This window comes from Ambystoma mexicanum, chromosome 1p, assembly GCF_040938575.1.
Source record: "Ambystoma mexicanum isolate Mex_15411 chromosome 1p, UKY_AmexF1_1, whole genome shotgun sequence".
Lineage (NCBI taxonomy): Eukaryota > Metazoa > Chordata > Amphibia > Caudata > Ambystomatidae > Ambystoma > Ambystoma mexicanum.
Genome location: NC_090921.1, coordinates 189,116,398 through 189,143,564, shown reverse-complemented (window position 1 = coordinate 189,143,564; position 27,167 = coordinate 189,116,398). Strand labels below are relative to the sequence as shown.

Sequence of the window (27,167 nt, the reverse complement as noted above, 5' to 3'; positions counted from 1 at the left end):
AACTCTTTTCGAAGAGGAAGATGAAGAGCGCCTCGATCTACTACGAGATCGGGATCTCTTGGAGTGTTTTTTGTGACGCTCCGATTCTTTCTAATCGGATGATTTTTTATGTCTTTTGGACGAGGCCTTCGAAGAGGCCTTAGAAGCACCCGCCCCACCGCCAGTTTACCTTTCCTCTCACGAAGGGCCTTCTCCGTCATCGACAGACGGGAGCCATGGTCGCCGGTTGGATGATCTGAACCCAGGCACCAAAGACAAATGCAGTGAGGATCTGTTATCGACATCTTCGAACCGGGGGTAGCAGCGGTAGATGAAGACGACATTTTCTGAAGAAAATTCCAAAGCGCGCCGTTCTCGAGAGTGAAGCAATTGGAAAAACGTAACTGAAGCCAACGGGCGCGGCATAAGCTATTTATACTGACGGTGATGTTGACACAGTACGCAGCCAGTCGAGGGACATCAATGCCACGACCTTGTGCACAGTGCCCTCTGCCGAAAAAAAAATTCTGAAGCAGCGAAACTGGCAAATAGGAATATCACAAGATGAGGAATACGTGGGAGGACACAATCCATTCGAAAGTTGGAGATTTACCGGTCTCCTCTTTTCCCTATGTGAAGGATTCATGAAGCAAGACACAGACAACAGATTCAAGGTTCAAACAAGACACTTTTATTTACTTAAATACCTAAAGAAACTAAGGATAGTCTGAGTCAGTAAGTTCAATTTAAAGGTCTGTGTGTCCAAAACCAAATACTTACCCTCACAACTAAAGCTAAACAATGTGAAGGGATGTTTATAACAACAGAAATAGTGTTCCAAAATAAGTTCTGAGCTTCTTCCAGCTCCCCTTCACCAACTTTAAAGCAGGTCCAAAAAGCCTTGGCGTTCCCTTCCCCAAGAAGACAACCTATTTCACAAACTCTTAGGTTTCCCTTCCCCAAGATGTCAGCTCTTCCAGCTTGCAAATTCACAATCAGCTCAAGTCTCTTCATTCTCAAAACCAGTTCCAGGTCAACCTTATAATCCTCAGGCTCTTCAATAGTTTATACAGATTGCTATCTATCGCATTCACTTTAGCAATCTAATTCACAAGTGGGGATTTGTTATCTTTACTTTCCTTGGCTTTTCCATACAGGGTATCCTCTGTCTACGTGCAGTAGTCAGTTCACACGGTCCATCCATTACTTGTCATTCAACCGATAATCCTAGGTTTTCTTGCCCACACTAGTTTCTGTCTCACTGCACCTGTGCTTTGGTTTACATTCACCTTGGATTCTCCTTGACTGTCTTTTGGCTTTGCCATAGTGTGTTCTTCCACATAAATCACTGGATTCTCCTTGACAGTCGTTTGGCTTTGCCACAGTGTGTTCTTCCACACTACTCACTCAGTGGTGCTCACTCTCTTCCACCACCTTGCTTTCACAATCTTCATAAGTGCTCACTTGCTTTTTACTTTATTCTTAAAGATTCATCTTTTGCCTTTAAATGTTCATTACTTGTGTTTCACACTTGCTTTCATTTAATTCGTAGGCTCCTCAAAGCTTTCCTTTTAGTTTGGTATTCAATAATCCTTGCTTTACTTTCAAGTTCCCTTACTTATATATATATATATTATCATATGCCCAGCTGTAGCCCCAGGAGCGTTCTGGTACAAGTGTTCCCTTCAATTCACTCACCGGTCCTCGGCTGCTTCTCCAGGCGACCTCTCTCTTCTTTCTCCTGGCATTATTCGGCTCTGTGCACACTACTCGGGAGCCACGCGAGCAGCGCTCACCTTCTGCAAACTTTGTTGTGGGTTGACTGTAGATCCGCTCTCCATCCGTGGATGCTACCGGTGGCCTGCAGCACTCGGCAGCCTTCTGTGCCCCACAGCTCCAGCTAAGGCAGAGGAGACTCTAACGGCTCTGATCCACTTACGGCTCCGCTCGGGCCCCGCCGTCTCAGCCTCTCCTCTGCAGTAGCTGGCATCCTGACCTCCAGGTAAGACTCCACTAAGCAGCCCCGTCCTGGGCAGGAATTTGCCCATCTCTCCCAGCCTGTTTCTCTCCTTCTAGTTTCCCCTCTCTTTGCTGGCAGCTCCACCTATTAACAGGTTGCAGGTGCAAGCCCTTGAGTTGAGAAATGCCTGACTGCACTTACTTCTATTCTCTGGACATGCCTGACCCTCACAATAGTTTCCAGGCTTCTTCCTCATATCAGTACCAGAGCGGTGTATGAATGTTAGTGTGTACAACTCCTAGTCGCCTCTTCCTCGTCCCAGTACTAGAGTGATGTGACTGACGGGAACTATGCACAAATCTCGATTGGGTTTTTACTATTTTGGCCTGATGTTTCTCTGAAACAATATTAGGGGGTTTATATGTGTTTACCCTCCCTGAATAAGAAAATGTCCTCCTATTTAATTTCTTCCTAGTGTCAATACATTTTCCAGGGTCATCTTGAAAGGAAGAAAAGGGGAAAGCAAGGCAATAGCCCACAAAGGCTGCTGGGACTGAAGGTTTATCATGAAATGGAAATGGGGGATACCTCTCTCATCCAAGGAAATCCCCGTTCCATTCCCTAAGTCTCCTCTGCCCAGGTGATCCTCTCTGAAGATATTATATGGTGAGCAGCATTGTGGCAGCCATAAGCAGCATGTGGCAAATCCAGGCTTTTAAATTAAAATTGCCATCCAAATACTAGCATTGTGCCCCGCAGCAGTCACAGCGTTTGTAATATCGGGCTGACGAAGTGCAGAGGCGATGCATGTGCCATTCCGAGCCAAGAGGACGCGTAGCGAGGTGCTGCACTATTCAGGCGCCGGTTGTAGCGGCCGGGAATCTAAGGAGGCGGGCAGCAAGCATACAGACACGGAAAGTGGCAATTGCTCATTGTTGTCGAAGGAATCATGGAGTCTCCGGTGCGTGGCCGAAGCCCCAGCTGGCAATCAGGGAGCGTTCATGCAGGATGGGGAGGGCACCAAGCCCGCGGGCCGCTGCCGTTGTAGTAACAGCGGCCACAATGCCGGCAGCACTCACCTGGATCTCCTCACTCCCCATAGTTCCCGAGAGCAGGGCAGTACCGCATCGAGCGCACAGCACAGGCAGCATTGCCCACAGTGTCGGGCGTCGTACATGACCCTGATCCGCTGCAGCCATTGCCCACTATAGCAGGAGATCGACAGGGTCCCAGCAAGGTCCTGGTGTAGTATAAATTTCCCCTGAAGGAAGACAGGAGTCAGGCAGGGGTTTTACCCGTGCTTTATTTCTCCTGGTTGCCCCGGAACATTTCTTATACAGACAGTGCCTGGGGTGAGCGTGGGCCAACGTGGCCAGCTGGGGCCGGGCTGCAGCAGATATAATATTCCAGCTTTAATGCTGATCGAGTCCCGTGCTCGGAGGAGCCGGGAAGACGCAGCTGTCCGCGTCCTCAGCTCGTCCCGTAATGCGCGCGTAGCGCGCGGGGGCGGAGCTGTGGTCGCGGGCGAGATCTCGCGAGAGCAGGGCTCTCGCGACATCTCAACACCTGGCTTCCCAAAAAGGGGTTGCAGGATCGTGAGAAGTCAGGCAGCACACGACTATGTTCACTTCTCACCGTATCGATCGATTTATGAGGTCAGCCAAAGCCAGGTTAGCCGGCAGCCATCTTGCTTGGGCTCTCGAGCGCCCTGTGTCTAAAACTTTGTATACAAAATATAAACTGATGATGTACTGAGGCATGACTGAATATATTTCTACAACATCGGATCATTAAAAAGACAGTACATCAGCAAACCTCTGTCTGTCCTTTCATGTGTTGCATTGTTCCTCATTTAACCTAGTGTTTTCTTTTATAGGAGTGTGGGGTGTTCCTGCACCTATCACCTTTCCTGATCCATTCTTTATACCAGTATGGCACACCCAGTGTGATCACATAATTCAGGACGAGCAGGGACGCCCGGACACAGGGACTGGGGCTGGGTTCGAGGTAAAGAAACACGCAAGAAAAGTTTTTAATTGTGTCTGCCTACACCTGTCTTTTATCAAGTGTAAGCAGAACAATTCCTCTGCTACAATCCGAATAAGACAAGGCCGAATGAGGGAGAGAAAAGACCCTGAACGTCCTCTTAGGTACGAATTAACCAGGGTCACATGTTTAGTTAGAGACAACTACAGGTTATATTTTAGAAGAACGGCCTCAAGCGTAGGTCATCTGAAGAAACTACACCTATATAACATTTAAGAAAAAAAAGTATCAGTAGTTACTAAATAAGGCACAATAGGAGGGGTTCATGATTCTGCCATGAGCGGATGTGGGGAATGACACATTTAGCTGAGTTTGTTTACAGACAGGTTAGAATTGGATATGTTAATGAGCCACTTCAGACCCAAAGAAGATGACTGACAGAGAGAGAGACAAAGGAGGGAGAGCAAGAAGAAAAGATGAGAAAAGCAGGTATACGTTGGGGGAACGCTGCTATCTGGACAACAGGGCATTAAGAAAGAGACTAGCAGAATAACTATTATTGGTAAGCACAATTAAGGCACATAATAGGAAAACAGCATTATGCCACATTCAGTAATCATTCAACTTTATTTAACACCACAAAGGGCAGATGGCAACACGGCATACCATTCAAGGGATTTGCCTTAAATTAATAACTTGTACAACTAAACCTTTAGTGAAGCCAATGGAACGTTTATGATGAGAATTATTAACTAACAATGCCTTGAAGTCTAGCCATGAAATGTTTGCAGAGTGATCATTATTAAAAAGTCTTCACGTTTAAAACGCACTGCGTACATGCAGGCAACACATTAAAATGCAGTGGGCAACTGCCAGTGTTTGATTAAATAAACAAGGAGAGTTTGCAAATTAACATTTATTCTCATGTTATATTGACCTGTTCACATTTAAGTGTGTAGTCAGCATTTCTGTTTTCAAATGAGGATATATGACAAATGTTTACTGTGAACTTATTGCACCTTATATAATGCAAACTTTGCATAAACTCATTCTTGGTTGGTGGGATGGCTGGATGAACGGTTCATAGTTCCATTAAACAACATATTTGTATGGCATATAAATCTGTTCTGTGGAACCAATCTTCTCCACACCTTGGAAAAAATGTGCTTCAGCAGGAGGAGGAAATTCGTAACAAAAATCTCTTTGCGTATTTCACGGGCATGGCTAGAATGCACGGGGAGAGCTATCACGACCCATAAGGTCCTGGAGTCTCATTTCTCCACTTTTATATGCAGACATGGACTGTATGTGCATAGATTAGGGAATTCAAATGAAAACTGTAGCACTGCTGCTAGACTGTGGGGAAATGAAACTTGTACCTTGGCCTTTGGGTCTTCTTCATCATCATCAGCCTTTTTCCGACGCTTTGCTTTCTTTTCTTTCTTCTCTTTGTGCTTCCGTTTCTTTTTCTTCCCACTCCCCCCGAAGTCACTGTCTCCGCTATCAGACTTCCCCCCGAAGTCATCTTGGTCAGAGAGCCCAAGAATCTCCTCATCGCTTTCCTATGGGTATGGAAAACAGAACGCCTGTCAACAGATGCAGACATAAAAGGAAGACACAGAAAGAGCACTAGACCTAAGGCACACCTGCAAATCTCAGTTCCAAAAAGTGGGGGGGGGGGAAAGAAGACCTGAAGGGTGAGAGCAAATTAGTTCAGAAGAAAAAGAGGCAAGGTTGCTAGGGAGGGTAGCACACAAAGAAGTTGGAAGCGAACTAAGGAAAGCTATGACAAGAAAGGGCAGAAAAAAAAGACAAAAGCGAGAATAAATGAATTATCCAAAATATTATACATGTCCAGCTGTTGCAGTTGCAGCCAAAGAAAGCACATACAGGTGCCACCCCCTCCTTCCAAATATACATGGCGGGGAAATAGATACTGTAGTTAAAATGCAGCCAGTGAAGAGAGATTAGCAGAATGGTAGACCAGTGCTGTGGAAAGAGTGTCCTCTGATTTATACACAACGGCAGCCACTCGTAGTTTGCTTACATTATATCCTGGCAAGGGTCCAAACTTAGTTATGAACATATTACACATGACCTATGTGTAATGGTTTCCTTTCTAACTGAAATGTGAGATTAGTATTTGCTCTCATCAGTTTGCCACGGGAGTTAGAAACCCGGTTGTTATTGTTTTTTAACGCACATATGATTTGCTATTGTAGAATATATTTTAGATGCTTTACATTGGAGGGGCTTTGCATGTCATGCGTGCAGACGAGTCCCTTAGATGTATGTAAGTATGTATGCAATCTACAAAGGGCACACATAGCAGGCAAGCGATGGACTACACATAAGGGAGTAGATGAGATGGGATGGACAGGGGGAGCCAGGGCAGATGAGGGCTACAGAGGGAAAGAATTAGGGTTGAGAGATCACCAAGATGTTCTTTGAAGAGTAGGGTCTTCAAGCCCTTACTGAAGTGTATGATCATTGGGGCAGTCTTTTATTCTCATCTGATTTGGTAGATCTAGGAACAGCGAGGAATGCAATCGCAGTTGGTCCCATTCCTGGAACCACCACATGAGTTGTGACACTGAGTAGGTCCAAGACAGCACTACTTTCCTTTCTAGATGCAAAATGCAAGGGCGTTCGAATAGCTTGCCATAACCTGGGTTGTGACTTACCACACTGAAAAGATAATAGTTAGCAGTAGACCTAATTTCAAACCGAGTCCGACAGTAGCCGTGCCGGTAAAACCGGCAGGCTGCCGCCCGACTTGTGATGAATTACCGTCGCCTGACTTGCCGGAATAACCAAGGCATTACAGCCCCGGTGTTCCGGTAAGTCAGGCGACGGCAACTGTTACTCCCCATTTCCATCCGAGTCCCATAGGACTCAATGGGAATGGGGAAGACGGAAGCACCGGCACTGAGCGCAACAGTACTGGTGCGCTTCCGTCAAAGTCTGCTGGCGGAAGCCGATCCACCCGCCAAGGTCAGACCTGGCGGTCGAAACAGTGCACGCCAGCAGAGTCGTTGTTTGCTGGTCCAGAAACAACGGTGCCGGTAGGTATTTAGGAGGTTGAAGCAAGCGTCTGTTGGAGTTTTGTAGATGAAAGTACAGAAGGTGTGAGAAGAGCCATACAAGACACTGAGGACTCTAACTGAAGAGGCGCAGGGAAGAGTGTCAGGTGGGAACTAGATAGGCAGAGGAGGAGATGAGAGTATTTGGCAAGGAAGAAGAGCACCTCTGTTTTGGAAGAGTTTAACATCAGAGAGTGCAAATCCATCCAATAGTTTTTTTTAACCATTTTATTAGTTTCAAGTCAATCATAATACATACACCAAAACACAGTGCACAAATACAGTTTCCCAACATTTCCTCCCTCCACAACTTATGCCCCACCCTCCTGAGCCTCACAATAATACAGCCTTTTCTCCTATTCTTGGGGCGTCTCACTTCCTTCACTATTCGAGGAGCTATCCTCTTCCGGTTGCTATTGAACAAACCCTAACAGCGAGGCAACCAGATGCATCCAGGAGGTTAGTGTGCCTGCTTACTCTTCCCCGGCTCTATCCACCGATTCTCTCCACACCACTGTTTCGGCATCCACCCATCTCAGGAGATCCCGCCACCAAAGCTCTGCCTTTGGTCGATTGCTCGCCTTCCAGCCCATCGCTATCCTGCGTTTAGCTAGTATATACGCCTGGTCTTGAAGTTTGCTCACATGTTTGCGTTTGCACGATCTAGGGATCCCCCCAACATGCACGCCCACAGAGAGTCCACATACAGGTTTATTCCTTTACTTGCTATGGGGTGTGCTCCCTCCTTCCAGTATCTTGCTATTTCAGGGCATGCCCAAAACATATGTACCATACCTGCATCAACCTCCCCACATTTCGGGCATGTCTGTGTTTTGGCGTTGTTCCAGCCACTTTTGCTGACTAAAAAATGGGTAAATATTCCCCATAAAGAAAAACAGGGAGTGAAAATACTCCCAACCAAAAATAGGAAACAGGCACATTTCATGCCAGTGAACTTCCTCCTATCCCTGAAACATCAGCGTGACGACAGTTGCGTGGCGGTGGTGTGGCCAGGTATCAGGCTTCTGCTGTGGCATAACTTGCGTGTGCACAGTTTGGATGTGCAGTGTAGGGGAACTATTTTTCTTTCGCTGGCAAACTCTGTGGTGGGAACAGCCATGGGAGGATAGCAGGATGGGGCTTGTGCCCCATCGCAGCTCCTTACTTTGTGATTCAGCTGGTGTCCTGTGGGAGCTGGAAGTGGTTTTGGGCATCGTTGGCCACCTACTGTATTGTGGGGGCAGGGTATGACCTGCCCGTTGCCATCTGAACCAGAATCAGAATGCGAATGGTACAAACACTGTGAATCAATGCTGGGAAAGCCAACAAGGTTACGGTACCTTGAGAACCCCAAATGGGCAAACGCTGTATGTGAATCAGATTGAGATTGTTACGAACACTGTGCACCCAGGCTGGGAAAGCCGATGAGGTTAAGGGACGCTGAGAAACCCGAAGAGGCACGCGCCCTATGTGAAGCAAAGTGAAAGCAAGATAAACATTTTGTATCAAGGTCGGGAAAGCCAACAAGGTTGTGGGACCCTGAGAAAGCCTGAGTGGGCAAGTGTCCTGTGTGAATTACATGAATTGAGTAAAAAACAAGTCTGCCAGAACGCTGTAGGACTCTGGCCAAAAGACCCGATGCTGTTATAAGACTACTGTGTTAAAAGGGAACCTAGAGAGGTTTGAGAAAAACCTTTGTTTTCCTGGAGAAGAGGGAATAATAAGTAGGAACTTTTATTTGGACTAACAAAGTCTGCAAGACAGCTGTGAACCTATTTGCTTTGGATATTAATGAACTTGGAACTATCAACAGACCATCCAAGTGATTGGGCCAGGCAGAAGCCGAACGTAGAGGTCTTTGCTCCGGCCTCTCTTTTAAGAACAGTTTTTCAAAGTGGTAGGGCTAGAATAGTTGGATTGGATTTTGGACCAAGGACTTTTTTCTATGACGAGCACCATTAGTTTTAGTTTATAGGTAGGGAACTTCCCTCACAGAAATAGGGCAGGTTTCAAGTTCTCTTTTACTTTAAGGAAATATCCTTGTTGGTCCAAGTCCTTCTTCTAGTCCGCCACATAGGCTAACTGGGAGCAGGATCTCGGTATCACTATCGACTAAGCCATTTGGAATGACATATGATCCAGAATTGAAGTCAAGATAAACCACAGAGAGTGTGTTTGTAAGCTGTGTTTGAACAAAATATACCCGTTTGGTCCCCCCACGCCCATCTCCTGGCGTGGATGTGATGGTGGAAATGTCACAGAGGTCAGAGCTCCTGTAGCCAAGTCCTGTCTTATATTAGCAGGATCTGTGGGAACCCCATCCAAGAACCACTGGTAGTTTGGCAACACTAATAACACACCTCTTAGGGGCTGCTAAAATCAGTGTTCAAAGAGCCTGGAAGAACCCAGGGGTCCCTCTGCTGAATATGTTGTGGTCTAAGATATGGGACATACTTGTAGGAGAAAATTACAGCCGGTTTACTTAACCAGACTGCCAGACACATTAATGTATGGGGGCCATTTGTAGAACTTCGCCAAGGAAATCCTTTTAGCACCTTTACAACAACCTTTCTCAAGAACTTCTTGAAAGTTGAAATGTTGTGCTCAATCTATATATATGTAAATATTTAAGTGAAAATGTTTTTGTGGCAGAATTTGAGGCGAAGCATTGTTCCTTATACAATTCCACATTGTTTCACCAATCTGCACCAGATTTTGCATTGTTGCCTGTTAGGACTCTCCAGACATTACTGGCGACATGACATATGAAGACCCCATCCCTTTCCCCGGATTTCAGCAAAAGTCTAAATTTGTTTGTGGGTTTGTGAGTTTGTGGCTTGGCGAAGTGATGTTTCTTATACAACTCCACACCATTTCATCAATCTGCACCACATTTTGCATAATTACCTGTTAGGAACCTCCGGACATTACTAGCTACATGACCTTTCGACACCCCACCCCTTTCCCCGGATTTCAGCACCTTCACACATGAAACGGTTGCCGGAAATTGGGAAACATCAATGTGGTTGTAGAAGGACTGGTCCTAACACCTGGAACAAAACTCAAGGTCCAGGCCCTAGGATGCACTGTTTCCAAGATATTTGCACTGCAATGAACTGCACCATGCCAGGGTGAGGCGACAGGTGGGGAGTGAGCACAGAAGGTCCCAGTATGCAGCTGCACACCAACTCTTGCCTCTCCCCAACGTTTGCTCTGGGGCATGTCAGCCAGCCACACACGCCCATTCTCTATGCAGTTTACTTCAGGGTGCAAAGCACATCAAGCGATAAGAGATTAGGAACCGCAACCTACAGGATCAGTGTTATCATGTCTGTCTACAGAACCTGTTCATAGATCAGGTACTTCTGATAGTTGAATATAATTATATACTTATGCAATCCTTTGTGAAGGGACTTGGGGAAAAATGGTTTATAGGAATTGGGGATAAATGTAAGCCAACAAGTTGACTTAAACATGTGTAGCTTTTGACTTGCAAATCCTTTTTATGCTGTTTTCTTTGCTATAACTCTGTCACAACCCTGAAAGAGTTCAATAAAGGTTTTAAAAAAGAAAAGAATACCCTAGGGGAGGCATTCTTTTAGCAAAGTTGTTCTAAAACTTTCACTTGCTTCTCGAGTTTGAGCTGGTTCACATTGATTGATTTCAGCCCAGGTCAGGCTCTTAATTGTACCCCTAAAAATGCTTTAGCAGCCTTCCATGCTGTTACCCAAAGTATTGGCCTATTACAGGGGCCACAAATCCATGTTACAAGCTACTAGCCAGTGTTAGGGAGAATTCTCATTTTATGGCTAATTTCCCTTACCTATAGAGTCCCCCAGCAGCTTTTCTGGATTTGAAGGGTTTGTTTCTTTTTACCTGCTAAGAGTGAGACTCTTTTTCCCACTCTTAGGCATCTTTGCTATGTGTGTTCTAGGCTATTTTTGTGTTTAATGCCTATGGGATCTTTCTCAACCCCATAGGAACCATCTTTATTCACATGTGTTACACAGCACCCTCAGTGCAGTGACACAGGGGTGTCGTAGCGACCCCCAAACATAGACTCCATACCCTGGGGCTGACTACTGTCTCCCAGGGCATGTAAAGTCCCCATTGACTTTATTAGTCAAAACCTATGAACTAAACCAGTACAACCCATCTTGCTATGGAGGTACTGGAAGGGGTTAATAGTTTTTCCCCTATGTTCATTTTCGAGAGGGTACCCTACAGTCCCCCTCTCAAAGGTTTCTGGCTGGTGGCAGTGGTTACTACCATAAATATTCGACCGCAAATATTTCCCTATGGGATTTTCCCATTGTTCGAGGCTACCACATTTTCTGACAGCCTCTAACATACCGTCGGCGCATTTTAATATTAACTTTGCTCTGGTAGGTTTTATTTGCCAGAACTTTAATATAACTTCTTTTTCGTGTCTTTCTCTAAACTCCTAACCCAGGTCGGGGATCCTTTGTTCGTCCTTTTGGCGGGCTTCCACCGAGAAGCCCTCCTTTCGGTGCCACTGAGTCTGGGGTGGGTCCATTGTGTGGGAGGGGGAGTAGGACCCCTGGACAGGGTTGCCTCAGCAACCCATGTCGCACTTTATCCTGATAGGCTGGAGGGTCTCCCGCCAGGATGACCACTCCACTGTGCGAGTGACAGCTAGGCTGTGTGAATGGGGATCTTTTTGCATAAAAGCAGGGTCCTGGACTGGAAGAACAAGACGTCGCCACTGGAACTAAGAAGCCGAAGAGGAGAGAAGCCAAAGACATCTGCAACGACTGAACCACCGGTGAAGCCCTGCTGCAGCGTCTTACCACTTTTCTCCACACGACGAGAGAAGATCTTCACCTGCAAGAGCCTTCTTCTCTTGAGCTGGTTCGGCCATCCAGTTTGCCTATCGCCTTCCCGGACCTGCCTTGGTCGAATCTCCCGTACCCTGTACTCGGGGGCCGGATAGCCAGGCACCAGTACACCCGGACCGCGATTTAAAGGAGCATACCTTTTATTCGTCGGGCAGCAACGCGGCTGGTTTCATCCCTGGGTAGTGCAGTTACTCGAACCTTCCTCCACGACGAGAGCCTCTCTTCCTCTACTGGATCACCCGAACTGCAGGAACTACCAGGAACAATCGTGACCGCAGGAGCCACTTCTTCATTTTAAGGTACATTGTTCCGCCAGGCCGCCCTTTCTTCGCTGTAGTGCTAAAGGTGTTTTAAATCCTTTACCTACCTGTTGGGTTGGCCGCCCCTCTCTCCTAACACTGTCTTTTCAACTCTGCAACTACCTTTTCAACTTTGTTAACCAAAGACTTGACTGCAGCTACAAGAACATTTTTGCTCCTGGGCCCTTGCCCTGTACCACTGACTCTGGAACAGGCCTACTGACTCTGGTCACATTTGTTAGATCTGCTTTCTTTAGATTGATTCTCACTGAGAACTGTGTGGTGCACCTATTTCTTTTAACTACCCTTTCCTTCCCATTCTTAAATACTGTGAAATGCCATTTTGCTCAGTTTTCATTTTAAGTATTGACTATACTGATGCACTGTCTTGCTGAACTGGTTCACAAACTAATGGGAAGTGTTGCTAGGGTGTATAAGAAACTATTTCTAGATAACTTGTGCTTTCCCTCCCTTGTGAGGAATTGTTAGAGGATCCCTGGTGTGTAGTTTTCATTGTGCCGTTTTGCTCAGTTTTCACTTTAGTGCACTTGGTCTACAATTCAACTTGGGAGTGTGTACATTTTTCCTTTGACTTAATTGAACTTGCTTGATGACTGTGATACATGTGTTTTATTAGAAGTGTATAAAATAAATACATAACTACTTTTTAATACAAAGCTTTGGTCAGTGTTTCCTTGTGCCATATTACAGTAGACCTATTGTGTAAACCCTGAATACTGCTCATCTCCCTCTTGAGATAAGTCTGACTGCTCAGCCACAGCTACCAACTAAATCTTTGTGGTACAGACTGATACCAAAGGGGATTTATTGCTCTCACCTGTAGGCCTAATCTGGTGTAGTGTTCCCTAAGGGAACTGCATTGGATTCTGACTAACAGCCAGCCACAGAAATTCACTCACCACTGCAATTTTCTTCATATACACATCCCACCAGTTCTTATTCACCAAGAGTTAAATATCACTAACCAATGGCTAGTAGCGAGTGCACATTTTGCACTCTGGCCTATTACCTCCACAAACTGAGGAAAGAGTCTTGCAAGAGGGCATTATTCAGCTTACATCAACCCCTTGGTGAGATTGCAAGGTGTAAAGAAGTAATCACTGTAATTGGAGCATGGTCTGAAAGTGATGCAAGGCTCTCCGACAAAAGAAAGAAGTCTTTCCACCAATAGAATGCGTAAATTGGAATAGTGACTGAAGGTGTGCCCAAATAGGGACATTCCAGCATAAACCCTGAAGGGATTTAGTGCCATGTCACAGAATTCTCAGATTCTAATCTGAATCAGTGTACAGTTGGGTCCTCTCTAGTGAAACCCACTAATACTGGACACGTTCTTTGAAGCTTTGTATTTTGGCCCTCGCTGGGGGCATATTTGATCATAATTTGTGATAAGATTCCTCTGAACATACTTATAATGCTCATAAACTACTCTGCTCAATCCCAAAAACCATTATTCACTTGAATGTCAGCAAACGATTTTACTGAGAACAACTTGAATTCTAGATTGCGTTATTCCCCGCATTTAATTTGGGCCTCTTGGAGGAGCGCTATATTCGCTTTTATGCATAAAATAGGCCTTTAAGATAATAAGCCTCTTATGTAGCGAGTTAAGATCATGCACATTCAGGCAGACCACCTAAGGGGGTCAGGATGGGTTTCCTAGGGGCCAGCATCAGAGCAAATGTATTGAGCTATGAACTCTACCACCCACGATACAATTCCAGATAGATACCATACCACATCCAAGGTAGAAAAGCGTCATCACCCTGGGCTTAGGTGGTGGGGACCAATAAAATAGCCTTGTCAGAGAAAGATTAAGATTAACAAAAACAAAAATGAGAAAGAATATAGAAACAAAAGGATCACCCCTCACAGGGAGAGCAAGAACAGGAAGAGCACCTTGCAGCTCATTGTCACTCCAGATAAACCTTAAGTTGACAGGAAATAATGGCTTTCTAACTGAAATGAATTAGCCCCCAACTCTACTAAGGGCTTGCAGGTCTAGAGAGCCGCTCTCTTACTCAAGACCTTCTCCCTACATAATGAAGATCTCTGTTTAACTATACAGAGAGGGATGTTGACACAAACACCATTATATCCAGTGGTATAACGCCCCTGAAAGAAAATAGCAGGAACACCCCTCTGGGGGAGTATAATGCTGATGGAAGCAGTGGTCGCTTATCTGCTTCCCCGAATCTTGCAATGGCGTCGATGGAGGATGTACCGGATAATGAGGTGGAGGATAACATCGGACCACACTCAAACTCAACTGAGATAGCTGAGCTTCAATCATCGATGGCTGCCCTCCAATTTGCGCTTAAGATACTTTTGCAAATGTCAGGACATATTCTGGCAAACACTAACTCCATCTCCATGGCGTTAGATCTGAAGGATCTCCTTCGGGAAGAAGCAGAAGTCAATCTATCTGACGTCCTACATATAGCTGAGGGGACTGAAGAGCAGGAAACTATGGTAGAGGTGGCTGGGGAGCATCCTGAATCCAATAGGAACAATCAATTTGAGGAAGCACCCGTGGAGGTAGATGATCATGAGCCAGATCAAAGTCAGATGGCCCCCCATTCACGGAAACAACGTAGAGTCGCAAAGAAGGCACTTAAAAATAGGATACCCATAATAAGTGCCCTACCTCCTACAGCTGGGCCCAAGCCTGTGCCCCAAATACGCTCGAAAAAAGCCAGGAAAAGACTTGCGAGAGCAGCTGCTCGGGCGGCAATGACAAAAGGGCCTCTTACAGACTGGTTGGTACCCGAAGAGAAGTCCACCAGAGCGGACGCAAATGAAGTCTCATTGGTGGACTCAGAGCAAGATCTTGAATCCAGCATGATAACATATCCTGACTATCCTCCTGGGACACTGGCGGTGGAAGAACCATCTGAGCGCACACTGCCTGACCTGAAGAGTATAGCGATGGATATCAATACGAATCGCATCTGTTTCATCAATAATCTATACCCCAGTGGTAAAAATCTGTGGTTAGCACGTTCTGAGTTACTAACCAGACTCTATCATATACCTCAACTTCGTGTTTTAAAATTTGAGGACTTCCTGTTCATTGAACCCTTGAAGGGCCCTAATTCCCATGTCTCTGTTTTACACTGTACCTTTTTGACTACGGCACAACTGATTAGAAAATATAAAGAAGAGTTGAGAACAGTCGACATTGATATTGATGTGGACCCGCAGGAGAAGGACACTTGTGTTGAATCTGAGGATACGGTCACACCAGTCTCGTCGGCCAACGAGCTTAAGTCCGGGGGAGGGGATAATTATGCCTTGGTTGAAATACAGCAGGTACTTAAGTCACTGTTGGAATCCCTTCCGCAACTGATACAGAACCATTGATGCTTCTCCTTATTTACTTGGAACTGCACAGGCTTTGCCCATCTTCTGAGGTCGGAGGGCTCTGTAGACTTATTGTCTCAAGATAGTTGCATTTGTCTCCAGGAAACATAGATGGCTTTGTTATACATCAATCTCTTGCTAAACGGGGCAATAAGGGCCACCCCTATGGAGGATTACTCACAGGGGTAGTTAATACGGTTATGTCTCGAAAAACTCAGTGTAAAGCTGAGGAATATCTTATGGCGGTAGAGGTTGAACACCATGATGAAAGCGGCTTAGGTAGGTTTCTCCTAATTAACCTATGCAACCCCCCAGGAGCGGTGGCAACAGACAAGTTGCAAGAGGCAATACTGGACCTATTATCATCTTGGTTGCTGAGACCTGGCAATGTTGCGGTGGTTGTTATGGGGGACTTTAATTGCCATATGACAGACGAGGCACTTATATCTTCCAATCCCAATCTCAGTGCAAGATGTCTGATGACTCATGGAAAGAGGGAGGGTGAAGGATTAGGATGGTTGCAATTGTTTGATTCCTGGGATCTTGCGATGATAAATGGCCATACTCTGGGAAATCGAACTGGGAAACATACTTGGTCTAATAGTTCATCGTTTAGCACTTTAGATTATATATTTATGTGTCCCGAGATGCAGGCGAGTTGTTGATCTGAGTGTTACACCCAACAAATGGAGCGACCATGCGTTGCTGCTTTGTACACTCCGCCTTCCCATCCCGCCTCCTCATTCATTGAATATTGGTAGCATTCAAAGCAATCCTACAGGATCAAGAATTGTGTGGTCCGAGAAGAACATAAGAGTGGCCACTGAAGCTCTTAAACCTATTGCTTCAGATGGCTTCTCTGATTTCAATCTTATGACTGTAAATGATATAGAAGATTGGAAATTAGGATTCGCAGGTCAACATGCTACGGCTAAAAAGGGGTACATGTTAAGAATTGGGGGGCACTACTCTCCCTTATAATAGGGAAATTAGGGATGCCAAGAGAGGACTAAGATCAGAGATTTGTGGCCTGAAGTCTTTGAACTTATCTGGAGTCAACTACAGCGAGAAAGTAAGAAAAGTGAAAAACAGATATAGAGCTAGTGTTAAGAACATAAAGGCAGCCGAAAAGAACAACAGATATCAAAGGCTTGTACAGACAATCTGCTCTAGAAATTCCTGCAGTATTTGGTCACTCCTTAATGAGAACAGAGAGAAGGTTAAAGGCCCTTTAGCCAACCCAATCGGTGAGGAGGCATGGGTAAAATTTCTATTAGGCCGTAATTCAGGCGAGGAGGAGTCTGTTAATATATCCATGCAGAAGGCCCCCATTCATCCACCTTTTGATGTTTCCGTGGAGGCTATTTTGAATAAAATAATTGCCCTTAAGTCTTCTCCAGCCCCTGGCCCTAATGGGCTGGCTAATGCAGTGATTAAGAACCACCCATTATTTTGGGCAGACCTGTTCTCCCTACTCTTTAACAAGATCTTAGCACAGGGGGCAATTCCTAGAACTTGGCAAACAGTCATTCTTATTCCTGTTTTTAAAAAGGGCAGTCGCACAGACCCTAACAACTATAGGCTTCTATCCATGCTTGAAATTACAGGCAAACTTTTCTCATCATTACTGCTTAATGAGATCCAGAAATGGGTAGATAACACTAAAATACTTAGTAGATTTTAATGTGGCTTCAGGCGGGATTTTTCCACCTCACATAACCTATTGGTTATGGATATACAGCGTACACGGGGCAGCCCCCGCTTTATGCCCTCTATATCGATTTTAAGGCTGCCTTTGATTCCATCCCTCGAGCAAGGCTATGGACTAAGCTTGAAATAATGGGATGTCCGTCAGGTCTTCTATACTACCTGAGACTTTTGCACCATAACACCTCTGCTTGCCTCAGACTAAATCATGAAGGCAACATGACTAGAAAGGTGATTCAAAATAGGGGGTAAAGCAGGGTTGCATTACAGCACCCCTCATTTATAATCTGTACGTGTATGACATCCCTGAAATATTAGCTGAGGTGGATAATTGCCCACCAAACATTGGTGAAGCCTCGTGTGCAGTACTCGCATAAGCGGACGATTTGGTCATTTTTGATAATACCATAGGTGTACTTAGGCGTTCCGCATCTACCCTTTGGGACTATGCTAGGATTAATGGTTTGTCAATTAACCTAGATAAGACAAAGGTGCTTAGATTCACTAGGAAAAGAGTATCCCGAGTGAACCTGATGGTACATAAACATCACATACTCTATGCCCCTTCATATCGCTGTTTAGGAGTGGAAATTGAGCCTCATGGCGATTATCTACTTTGTAGACAGGGACGCATTACTAGGGCAATGCAAGTCACCTCACTAATCTCTTCCTGTACTAATAAGCAGGGTGGCTTTACTCTTTGGGGGACTCGCCATTTATATATCCAAGTGTTTGCCCCCATGATCATCTATGGCCTTGAGTCGCTGCTTTCATTTGATCTGGCGTGGCTACAAGTGATGGAGGGCAATTTCTGGTGACGAATGCTGGGGTTAACCCAGGGTGTTCCGATGGCCCTGATTAGAGTTGAATTGGGCCTTCCCTCATTGAAAGCGATGGTACTTAAAAGGAGAGCAGGGTTCTATCTTAAGATGATTGGTGGCTCTCCGAATCCCTTATTGTCTGTGATCCATCAGGAGGTGATTAAAAAACATACCACCTCACCCTTACAGAAAGCCATGACTAAATTATTTATAGAGATTGGCTGGACACATAGAGGGGCAATCGTTACCAAGGAAGCTTTAAATGCACTTGGAAAAAAAGTGGACCTATGGGATTGGCTTGAAAACTTCTCTCATTTGAGCAGGCTTAAGTCCTATCATTTTGTGAAATACAGACTGTATAATTTCATGAAACCTCAAGCCTATCTGTATCTCTGTCCTACTAGAAGGCTTAGACGTTTTATCATTTTGTTCCGATTGGAACAATTGCCTACTTTGTATAAAGTGGGTGCCAGGGATAATATCCCGGTTAAAGAATGAGTATGTCGCCTATGTAAATCCCCCGAATGTCTAGAGACAGCCAGACATCTTTTAACGGAATGTCAGACATTAAAGGATACAATCTTGTACTATCTGGGTGAACTTGTGCATGATCCTTTAAGTATATGTGAAACCTCCTTTCGGCTTTACTGCACTAACACCTGCAACATGCACTTATTCATTGCATTGTATAATGTCTGGCAGCAGATTGAACTAGGTCTGGCACTCTGACTTGATTTATCTTAGTATTGGGGATGTGAAGAACTGTCAGGTCATTTTGTTTAGGAAGAGGTCCTTCATCATTCACATTCACATTTGAATAAGATATAAGCTGTCCTGTGTAAAAATGATCATGCATTATTTTGTGCAGCCAAAATTGTATAGAATCAAGTGAAAAGATAATAACTGATATATATGCCAACATGATTTTCTTGGATTCTGGGTTCAGTATCAGTATTAGTGTGTAAATAGTTTAAGAAAAGTTGTTCAACTTTATTCTTTTTACTGTTGTTTTTATATTTGTTGATGATTTGTTTTTCTATTCATGATTTGATATTAATGTATGTAATTTGCAATATGTGTAAAGTTTGAATTTATTTTCAATCTATATCACATTAAAGAATTATTATTATAATGAAGAATAAACCAGAAAATCTGATCATCTACAACCCTATCATAACACCCAAGATCTGTCATTATGTTTTCTACGAAAAGATTGATGTAAAACGGAAGAGAACAGTAAACAACGCGGGGAACAACTCAACACTTCCCCCAATCTGCAAATCACCACTCCCATAACATTGCGACTCCTTGACATAAAAGGATTAGTATCTCCGGAGAAGTGGAAAATTTATACAGGTCACATGAAGGTCAGGTCAGTCATTAGGCACAGTGACGCGAGCTGAGCAACTATGGGTTTAAATGTGTTCCATTGTAGGTGAACATGTAACACATATGGGAAAATTGATGAGCAGTGCATGAAGGGGAAAACCGAAGGAATAGTACACTTCTCCCCACAGTGCTAAAAAAGGTATTCTCAGAACAGGTGTTCACATAGAACGACATTTAAAATGTGTTGCATTCAGGTACATGACAAGATGTTCAACTATCCTCTTAATGATCATCCCTCATTTTCTTATGTTTTGCTTGTGGCTAGTGGACAAGATGGCTCAGTACTATCTAGGTTTTGCTCATTACCTGCTGTTGATATGGATGTTCCTGAGATATCTTGCACTACTTTACCGACAACAAGCCTCCACCATGGATATATTTGAAGTCAGCACTCTGTTATGCTAGAAGAGGAGTTTTAAGTGTTACCACCATTCGTAGAATACACCCTCCTTTGCAGCCAAATTGGGATTGGCATTAGGTTATTTTGCAGTAAGAATGATGCACCAAGGTCTTGAACTATGTATATGTTACTATAAAGACTGTGGAGGCAAGGAATCTTGCATGAGCCATAATGTCCTCCTTTAACCTGTAGAATGTGCCTTGTCAGTGTATCCGGGTCAAGTGCTATTCTCTTCTGGAAGGCTGAATAAACCTAATGACTGCGATCAAGCTCAATTAATCCAAGAGTGTCAGATTAGAGCCCTGGGGAAACTGTGGGGGGCACAGCTGTTTGGAACATCCTACTCTACCCAAACGAGAGAAGTGTTGATCTGGGTGGCGAGAGGGGTGCCACTACGGATAGAAAAGGTCCTGATGGACGAGGCGGGGCGCACAGTGATGCTGGTGGGCACATTGGAAGGAACCCTGATATGCCTAGTGAAATCCTATGCACCGAACATGGATGATAAGGAATATTTCTTGTCGGTGCGGCACATGGTAGGGGTGCACAGAGGGGGAATCATCTTGTGTGGAGGAGACTTTAATTGCCACCTAGACGCCCACCTGGACGGGACAGGAGGGAGAGGACCTAGCAAGAAGCACATGGCGGTGTCCCTCCACAGAGTAACGGAAGACCTGGATCTGGTAGAAATATAGAGGGAGAACTATGGCAAGGAGAAAAGGTACTCGTACTACTCGGGGGCACATGGGTCATATTCACGTCTGGACTACCTCCTGACGGGAAGGGAACACTATCAGCAATTTGAGAACCCAGAATAACTAGGTCGTACCCTCCCGGATCACTCATCCCTTGTGGTCAAATTAGTAGAGGGAGGTAAGAGACCCCCCCCCATCGGTTGTGGCGCATGCAGGTAGACGTGTTAAAGGATGGTGCGTTTACTGGCGAGCTGCGCAAGGTGATCAAAACCTACTTTGCCTTAAACGAGGGGTTGGTGGACTCGATGGAAATACTCTGGTAGGCTTTTAAGGCAAACATAAGGGGGCTGTGCTTTTCCATGACAGTGGGGATGAGGAAAAGCTTGCAGGAGACACTGCGCCAAATGGAAGGGCAGTTGGCGGAACTGGATAGGGCGGCAGGGGAAGGCACCCAGATGGGAGATAGGTTGGCTCAATGCTTGGAGAGTTATCAGCCGGGTCTGTGGCTCAGTGAACTAATGCATCCACTACAGGGACCTGTGTTTGACCTCATAGTCACAGGTTCGAATCCCGGCAGCCCTTCATCCTTCTGAGGTTGGTAAAATGAGTACCATTAAGTTGGGTAACAATAAACATCTGTTATTAGCGCCGAGATGCCCCTTCGTGGGTGAATGTGCGCTTTACAAATACGCCTGTTATGTTATGTTATCACAAGAAACTGGTGGATTTGACACACCTTGATAGTTGTAAACGGGACACCCGACAACATGGGGAGGGGGATAAGGTGGGAAAGTTACTGGCCTGGCTGATAAACAGTGAAGGCCCAAGAAGGGGGATAACCCAGATTAAAACTAAACTGGGGAAAACAGTGGAAACCAAGGAACGGATTAATGGGGAGTTTAGGGAATTCTATGAAGCCTTATATACAAGTAAAAACGGGTATGTGTACATAGATGTGGAAGACTTGATGGCCATGATCCGGTTGCCAAAGTTAGGGGGCATATAAAGGAGGATCTGGACGCCCTAATCAAGGGGGGGGCGATATTAGATGGGCAATATGCACCATGAGGAAGGGTATGTCCAATGGCAGAGATGGATTTTTATGTGGAATTTGAAGATCTCCTTGCCTCACAGCTCAAAAAAGTATATGATGAGGCATTTGAATGAGGGAGGCTATGAGGGAGGCTATAATAACAGTAATCTTGAAAGAGGGGAAGGACCAACTAGATTGTATGTCATACTGCCCTATATCTTTACTGAATGTCAATGGAAAATTCTGGGCAAGATACTGGCAGCTATATTAGCGAGAGTAGCCCTACAGCTGGTCCATCGGGACCAATGTGTGTTTATTGGGGGCAGAAACACAACCGCTAATATCGCCTGTCTCCACCATGTGATGGATCACGTCAAGTCCCATAAGCAGTCCCTGGTGGTAGCCGCCTTTGACGCCATGAAAGTATTTGACTTGCTGCAGTGGAAATGGTTATTCCGAGTTATATGGAAATTTGGGTTCGGGGAAACATGTGGAAATGGCTTGCCCTGCTATACAACCAACCGCTGGCAAGGGTGAGAATGAACGACTGGGTATCCGAGAAGTGGGAATTGGGTAGGGGGACTGGCCAAGGCTGTGCAGCCTCTCCAATACTTTTCACCCTCGCTCTGGAGCCCTTAGCAGAGTTCCTATGGCAAAAAATGGCAGAGGCGGGGATAGGGGTCGGAGGGGTCCAACACATAGCCTCATTATACGTGGATGATCTCCTACTATATGTTTCGAACCCGTGGGAAAATCTACCAGCACTATTGGCGGTTCTAAAGAATTTCCGCCACACCTGACTATGAGAAATCATAGCAGTGCAACTACAGTCAGTGCTAGATTGGGGACACCCGGGGGTGTAACCTGGGGGGACTGTTAGGGAAGCTGCCACCACAGAGGAAGGGGGTTGGCCTGCTGCGGAACCCAATAGGGAGCAAGGGGTCTTTGATTGTTTTCAAGGCGATTAGGGGAACGTGGAAGAAGTATGTTCGGAAGGAAAGGCTGGGAGGGCTTTACGATGGGAACCTCCCCTCGGGGGTATACAGGAAACTCTGCGTGGCAATAGGGAGGGCTGGGGCACGGCGTCTGCAGGAAAAAGGATGTGAGAAGGTAGGTGACTTGTTAGAATGGGCAAACTACTGACCTTTGTTGAGTGGTCCACGAAGTTTGATCTGCCGAAGGGTTTATTTTTGGAGTATGGGGCAATTGTCCGTAGAGTAGCAAAATTATGGGATGGAATCCCGGAAGAGCCGGAAACTAGCGCGCTGCTAAGGATATTGTTAGATCAAGCGGGAGGCACATCTAGGGAGAATCCATGACAACATTGAAGGTGAAAGAGAAATGGGAGACCGACATGGGTACCAGATTCCGGACAAGGAATGGGCGACGGTATGGTAATCAGTCCAGAAAGTCTCACGAAACGCTCGATTTCAACTGATTCAGTTTAATATTATGGAAAGGACATATGTAACTCAGACCAAATTGATGGCAATGAATGGTAGCCTATCGGATGAATGGCCCAGATGTGGCAGGGGTCGCGCAGGATTCTAGCACATGATCTGGGACTGTGGGGTTATTAAACTCTATTGGAATAAAGTTATGGAGGAGGTGAATAGGCTAGTGAGATCAAAGTTGGAGCGCAACCCGAGGTTGCTGCTCGGGGGAAAGAAACACAGAACATAGAACAAGAAGATAAGGTTTCTACTACTGCTGGCTAAATGACGAGTGGCCATCGCGTGGAAACATACACAGGGGCCGGCATTATCCAGATGGCTAGCGGATATCTGCAGATGGGGGTTCGCTGAATTGACGATATATTGCAGGGGATGGGTACTGAAATGGAGGGGTCTGAGGTTTAGATACATTGGGGCCAATTCTTGAACGACCTAAAGCCAACGATCTGAAACCACCATGAGATACTGATTACAGGGGGAGTGGTAAATGAGAGACTGGGGGAGGGAGATGTAATCTGGCTCGGGCAGTATCCCGAAGGAGGGAGAAGACTGGGAACACCAAAAGCCAGTGAACTGGGGAGGTGATGGACGAGGCCAGGCAAGACTATATTTTGAGACCACGGACAGAGGGGGAGTGGAGAGGGGAAGGTTGAATACCTAAATTTGTTGTTGGTTAATATGAAAATGCAAATAAAAAGTTTAAAAAACAAAGAAAGAGTGTCAGATTAGAGCAGGTCTTTAGAAGTCTTGAACGTGTTTGTCTGAGTGATCTGAAGTGATGCCTGATGTAGTACCTCTGATCCAAATGTCATTCCTTGGCTATTTTCTCCCCTTACAGGACTGCCCTTTTTGATTTTTCTACTCATTTGGTGAATGAGTCCATATGATCACACAAGAAACCTTGGCATCATGGAAGGCCACTAGCTACTTGATGCCGACTCTGGACAAGGTTTACAGGGGATACCACTGGGTTCTCAACTAGCCCATTGGCAGTAAAGCCAATTGGACACAGCCATTAATAGTCATGTGTAAATAGAACAAGCAAACTTGATCAGCTACGGTCAGTGAGCAGCGATTGCGATCATAATATTCTTTATTGAGAAACAAAGATGCAAACATGGACCAAAGTTTATGGCATGGACACACTTGCAGGCTCAACTGGTTTCTATGGCAGAGTCTGCAGAAGCAGCAAACTAACTCAGATTGCCTGAGAGGGGAAGAACGATATTCATGGGCTCATTGAGGTGAGCTATGGGAGATTAAAATAGTTGCAGGGACAGGTCCAACAGATTACAAAAGGAGGACCATCTTTTCTAGTTCACTGACTGGAAATCACAAATTTAGACACACATTGGGACATTCAGTAAACTATCATTCCACTGCTGAATTAATAAGGGATATAGGGTGTAACCAAGAAAGCCCTTAAAGCTCCAATTACCGACAGGCCTAAAAATGGGGAAGGGGCTATACAAAGGATGGGAGTTGTAAAATGCAGTAGCAAGTTGAAAGGAGTGGGGAGAGGCAGAGCACAGTTGAGAAATGTGGAAGAAGCATAGAAAGGAATGGGCCGGAGAAAGGGATGAACTGCAGAGTGAACAAAGGTGGAAGAAGCAGAAAGAGGAAGATGTTGAAAGACGGATAGAAGAACACACAGATGTGGCTACAAGGATAAAAGATAAGAGGGAAAGAGGATATTCATTAATTCATTAATTTTGGCATTTGTATAGCGCCTTTCACCATAATTATGATCCAGAAACGCTGTTAGTTGAACACTCTCGGATGGGCCAAAGTCCAAATTTAGGAGAATTGGGAGGTGCAATTATGCGTGTGTGCATTTCAGCCATTAAAGTTTGGTGAGGATGGCCAAGACCCTGCTAGTCACCCATGTCTGATTGGCGTGTGGATGGGCGTGGCAGAGGTAAACTATAAACTAAACAGGGGTGGATTGTGTTTTAGGAGATAGAGGATTATGTGGGAAACTTCAGTTCGAAATGTTGTTATTAAAGGTAGTGTCATTCTTATGATAGAGCTGTTGTGCAATAATGTTTGTGTTGTATGTGAGTGCAGGGTGTGTGGAATGAGCCTGTGCCTTCCGCAAAGTTACTAAAGTGCAGTGTGCAAGATGAGAAAATGGGTTAGCTGTACAAACAACAATGTCTCCATCCTGGATTCTGTCTATGTAAAATGAGCAGTGGTACGTATCACTGACAAAATAAGTGTTAAATCAATACATAATACTCACCCTCTGAGAGGATCTTAGAGTGATCAAATGCCATCCCTAGTTCCTTCTAGTGCAACAAGACACCCCTTTCATGTTTTCTTACGGCAGCATGCCCACCCTCAAGTGCTTTAGAGTAACATGCACTGCCGACTATGAATGAGGAGTCTAATGTGCCTGAGTATCCTCCTCCTGGAGGATCTGAGTGTTTTCCTAGCTCCAAGTGTTTCCCTAAAGTGCAATTTATGTGTGATGCATTGCCCACTCTTCAAGTCCATATGAGGGCAGTACCCGGCCCACTGTCAGGATTATTATCATGTGCCTGTTGCTAGAATACCTTCTTAAGTCCTCTGTATAGGGTTGGGGGCGCCCAAAAAGGAAGATTTAAAGTGGCAGCACACTGAAGATGAAGGATAGGCGAGGCAGGTAGTTGAGAGAGGGACATGTGGGAGGGAGTGTGCAGGAGGGTTGGGGGTGAGACTGCTGAAATCAGTTTGTTTGTGAGTGTGGAGGAAGGGTCGGACGCAGGGGTAATCGGGATCAAAATGTGTGAGGGAATAGCTAGGTTTTAAGGGTTTCCTAAAGGTCAAGTGATCTTCTATGAGACCGAGGGGGAGGGGGAGGGAGCTCCAGAAGGTGGGTGCAAGGACGGAGAAACAGGCACTTCCTAGTCCTAGTCTGGAGAACTTGTAAGGGTTGACTAGCAGGAGATGTACAGACCCTAATCTGAGCATTCGGGTGGGGCTGTAAAATGTGAGCTTGTTTTGGAGGAATTCAGGGCCTTTCTTGTGGATGGCTCGGTGGGTAATGCAAATGGCACGACGAATGATGGGCAGCCGGTGTTTTAGCCTGAGTGCGGGGGAGATGTGTTCTCTGGTGGAGAGTGCGAGGAGGAGCCTTGCTGCAGTTTTGGATCCGCTGGAGCGTTCTGAGTTGATATGCAAGCGCGCCTAGTTAGAGGAAGTTAGAGTAATCTAGGCACGAGAGGATGATGACCATGATTGCAGAGACTCTGTGGGGGTAGGAGAGATATGGAAAGATTTGCTTGATATCATGGTAGGAGGCAGGAAACCAGCAAAAGGAGACAAATGTGGATAGCAACATCAAACATAAAATACCATCCTTGGCCTAGCCAAGAGCCAGCAACTGTTAGGGGGTTTTATGGGAAATACAATGGGGCCAAACTAGAGTGCAGCCAGAAGGGCTAGATACATTGAAGCCCTGAAATATTGGTGTGGTTGTGAACTACAAACCCAAAAGAAACCCAAATATTTGAAGAGAGGAAAGAGACAGGCTAGTCAGAGTACTGATGCGACTAGCAGACCATGCTTGCCAAGAGTGACAAAGAGCGAGCTACCCAGTTCCAGGGGGGAAGTGGAAGATCCGGTGAACTCTTTGTAGTGCAAGCATTGTTGGGTGGTGTGCTGTGGAATCTGACCCAGGTGAAGAGAAAACAAACCTCTAATTTGTTTTGTGTGCATCTTTCCCAGGACAGCCAGTCATGCCTCTAACCCAGGAAGACCAGCATTGCCTCTAGCGCAAGAGGGCCAACCTACATCCACAACTGTAAGTGACTTTCAAACCTAATCCAGGGCGATACAACTCTGTCAACGGACATTCTTAGAATAGGGACATTTGACTCTATACCTTAACGGTCCTACTCAGACTAATATGTTGTTATCCCTCTGTAAATAAGTCCCCTGCCTAGCTTTGGGGACATCTAATGGGGTGACAAATGGGCCCAAACTAGTGGAAGATGGGCTAGGGTGATATTGAGAGAATTCCCACGTCACCCACAGTTAGTTCCTGCCTTGGAGCAGGGAACGGTTACATAAGCCCTGTTAAAGACACCACAGCTTTTAGAGGGAGCGCTTCTATATCTAGTAAGACCAAACAACAA

The 27,167-nt window shown here is 45.4% G+C and overlaps 1 protein-coding gene across 14 annotated transcripts in view; it reads right to left on the bottom strand.

Moving 5' to 3' along the window:
* CHD3 (chromodomain helicase DNA binding protein 3) overlaps positions 1–27,167 on the bottom strand; it is a 2,755,261-nt gene that overhangs the window by 2,457,270 nt on the left and 270,824 nt on the right. For all 14 annotated transcript variants that reach the window (XM_069646310.1, XM_069646296.1, XM_069646309.1 and 11 more), the window contains exon 4: positions 5,305–5,487. In XM_069646310.1, coding sequence (XP_069502411.1) covers positions 5,305–5,487 — 183 coding nt within the window. The remainder of the gene's footprint in view (positions 1–5,304; positions 5,488–27,167) is intronic.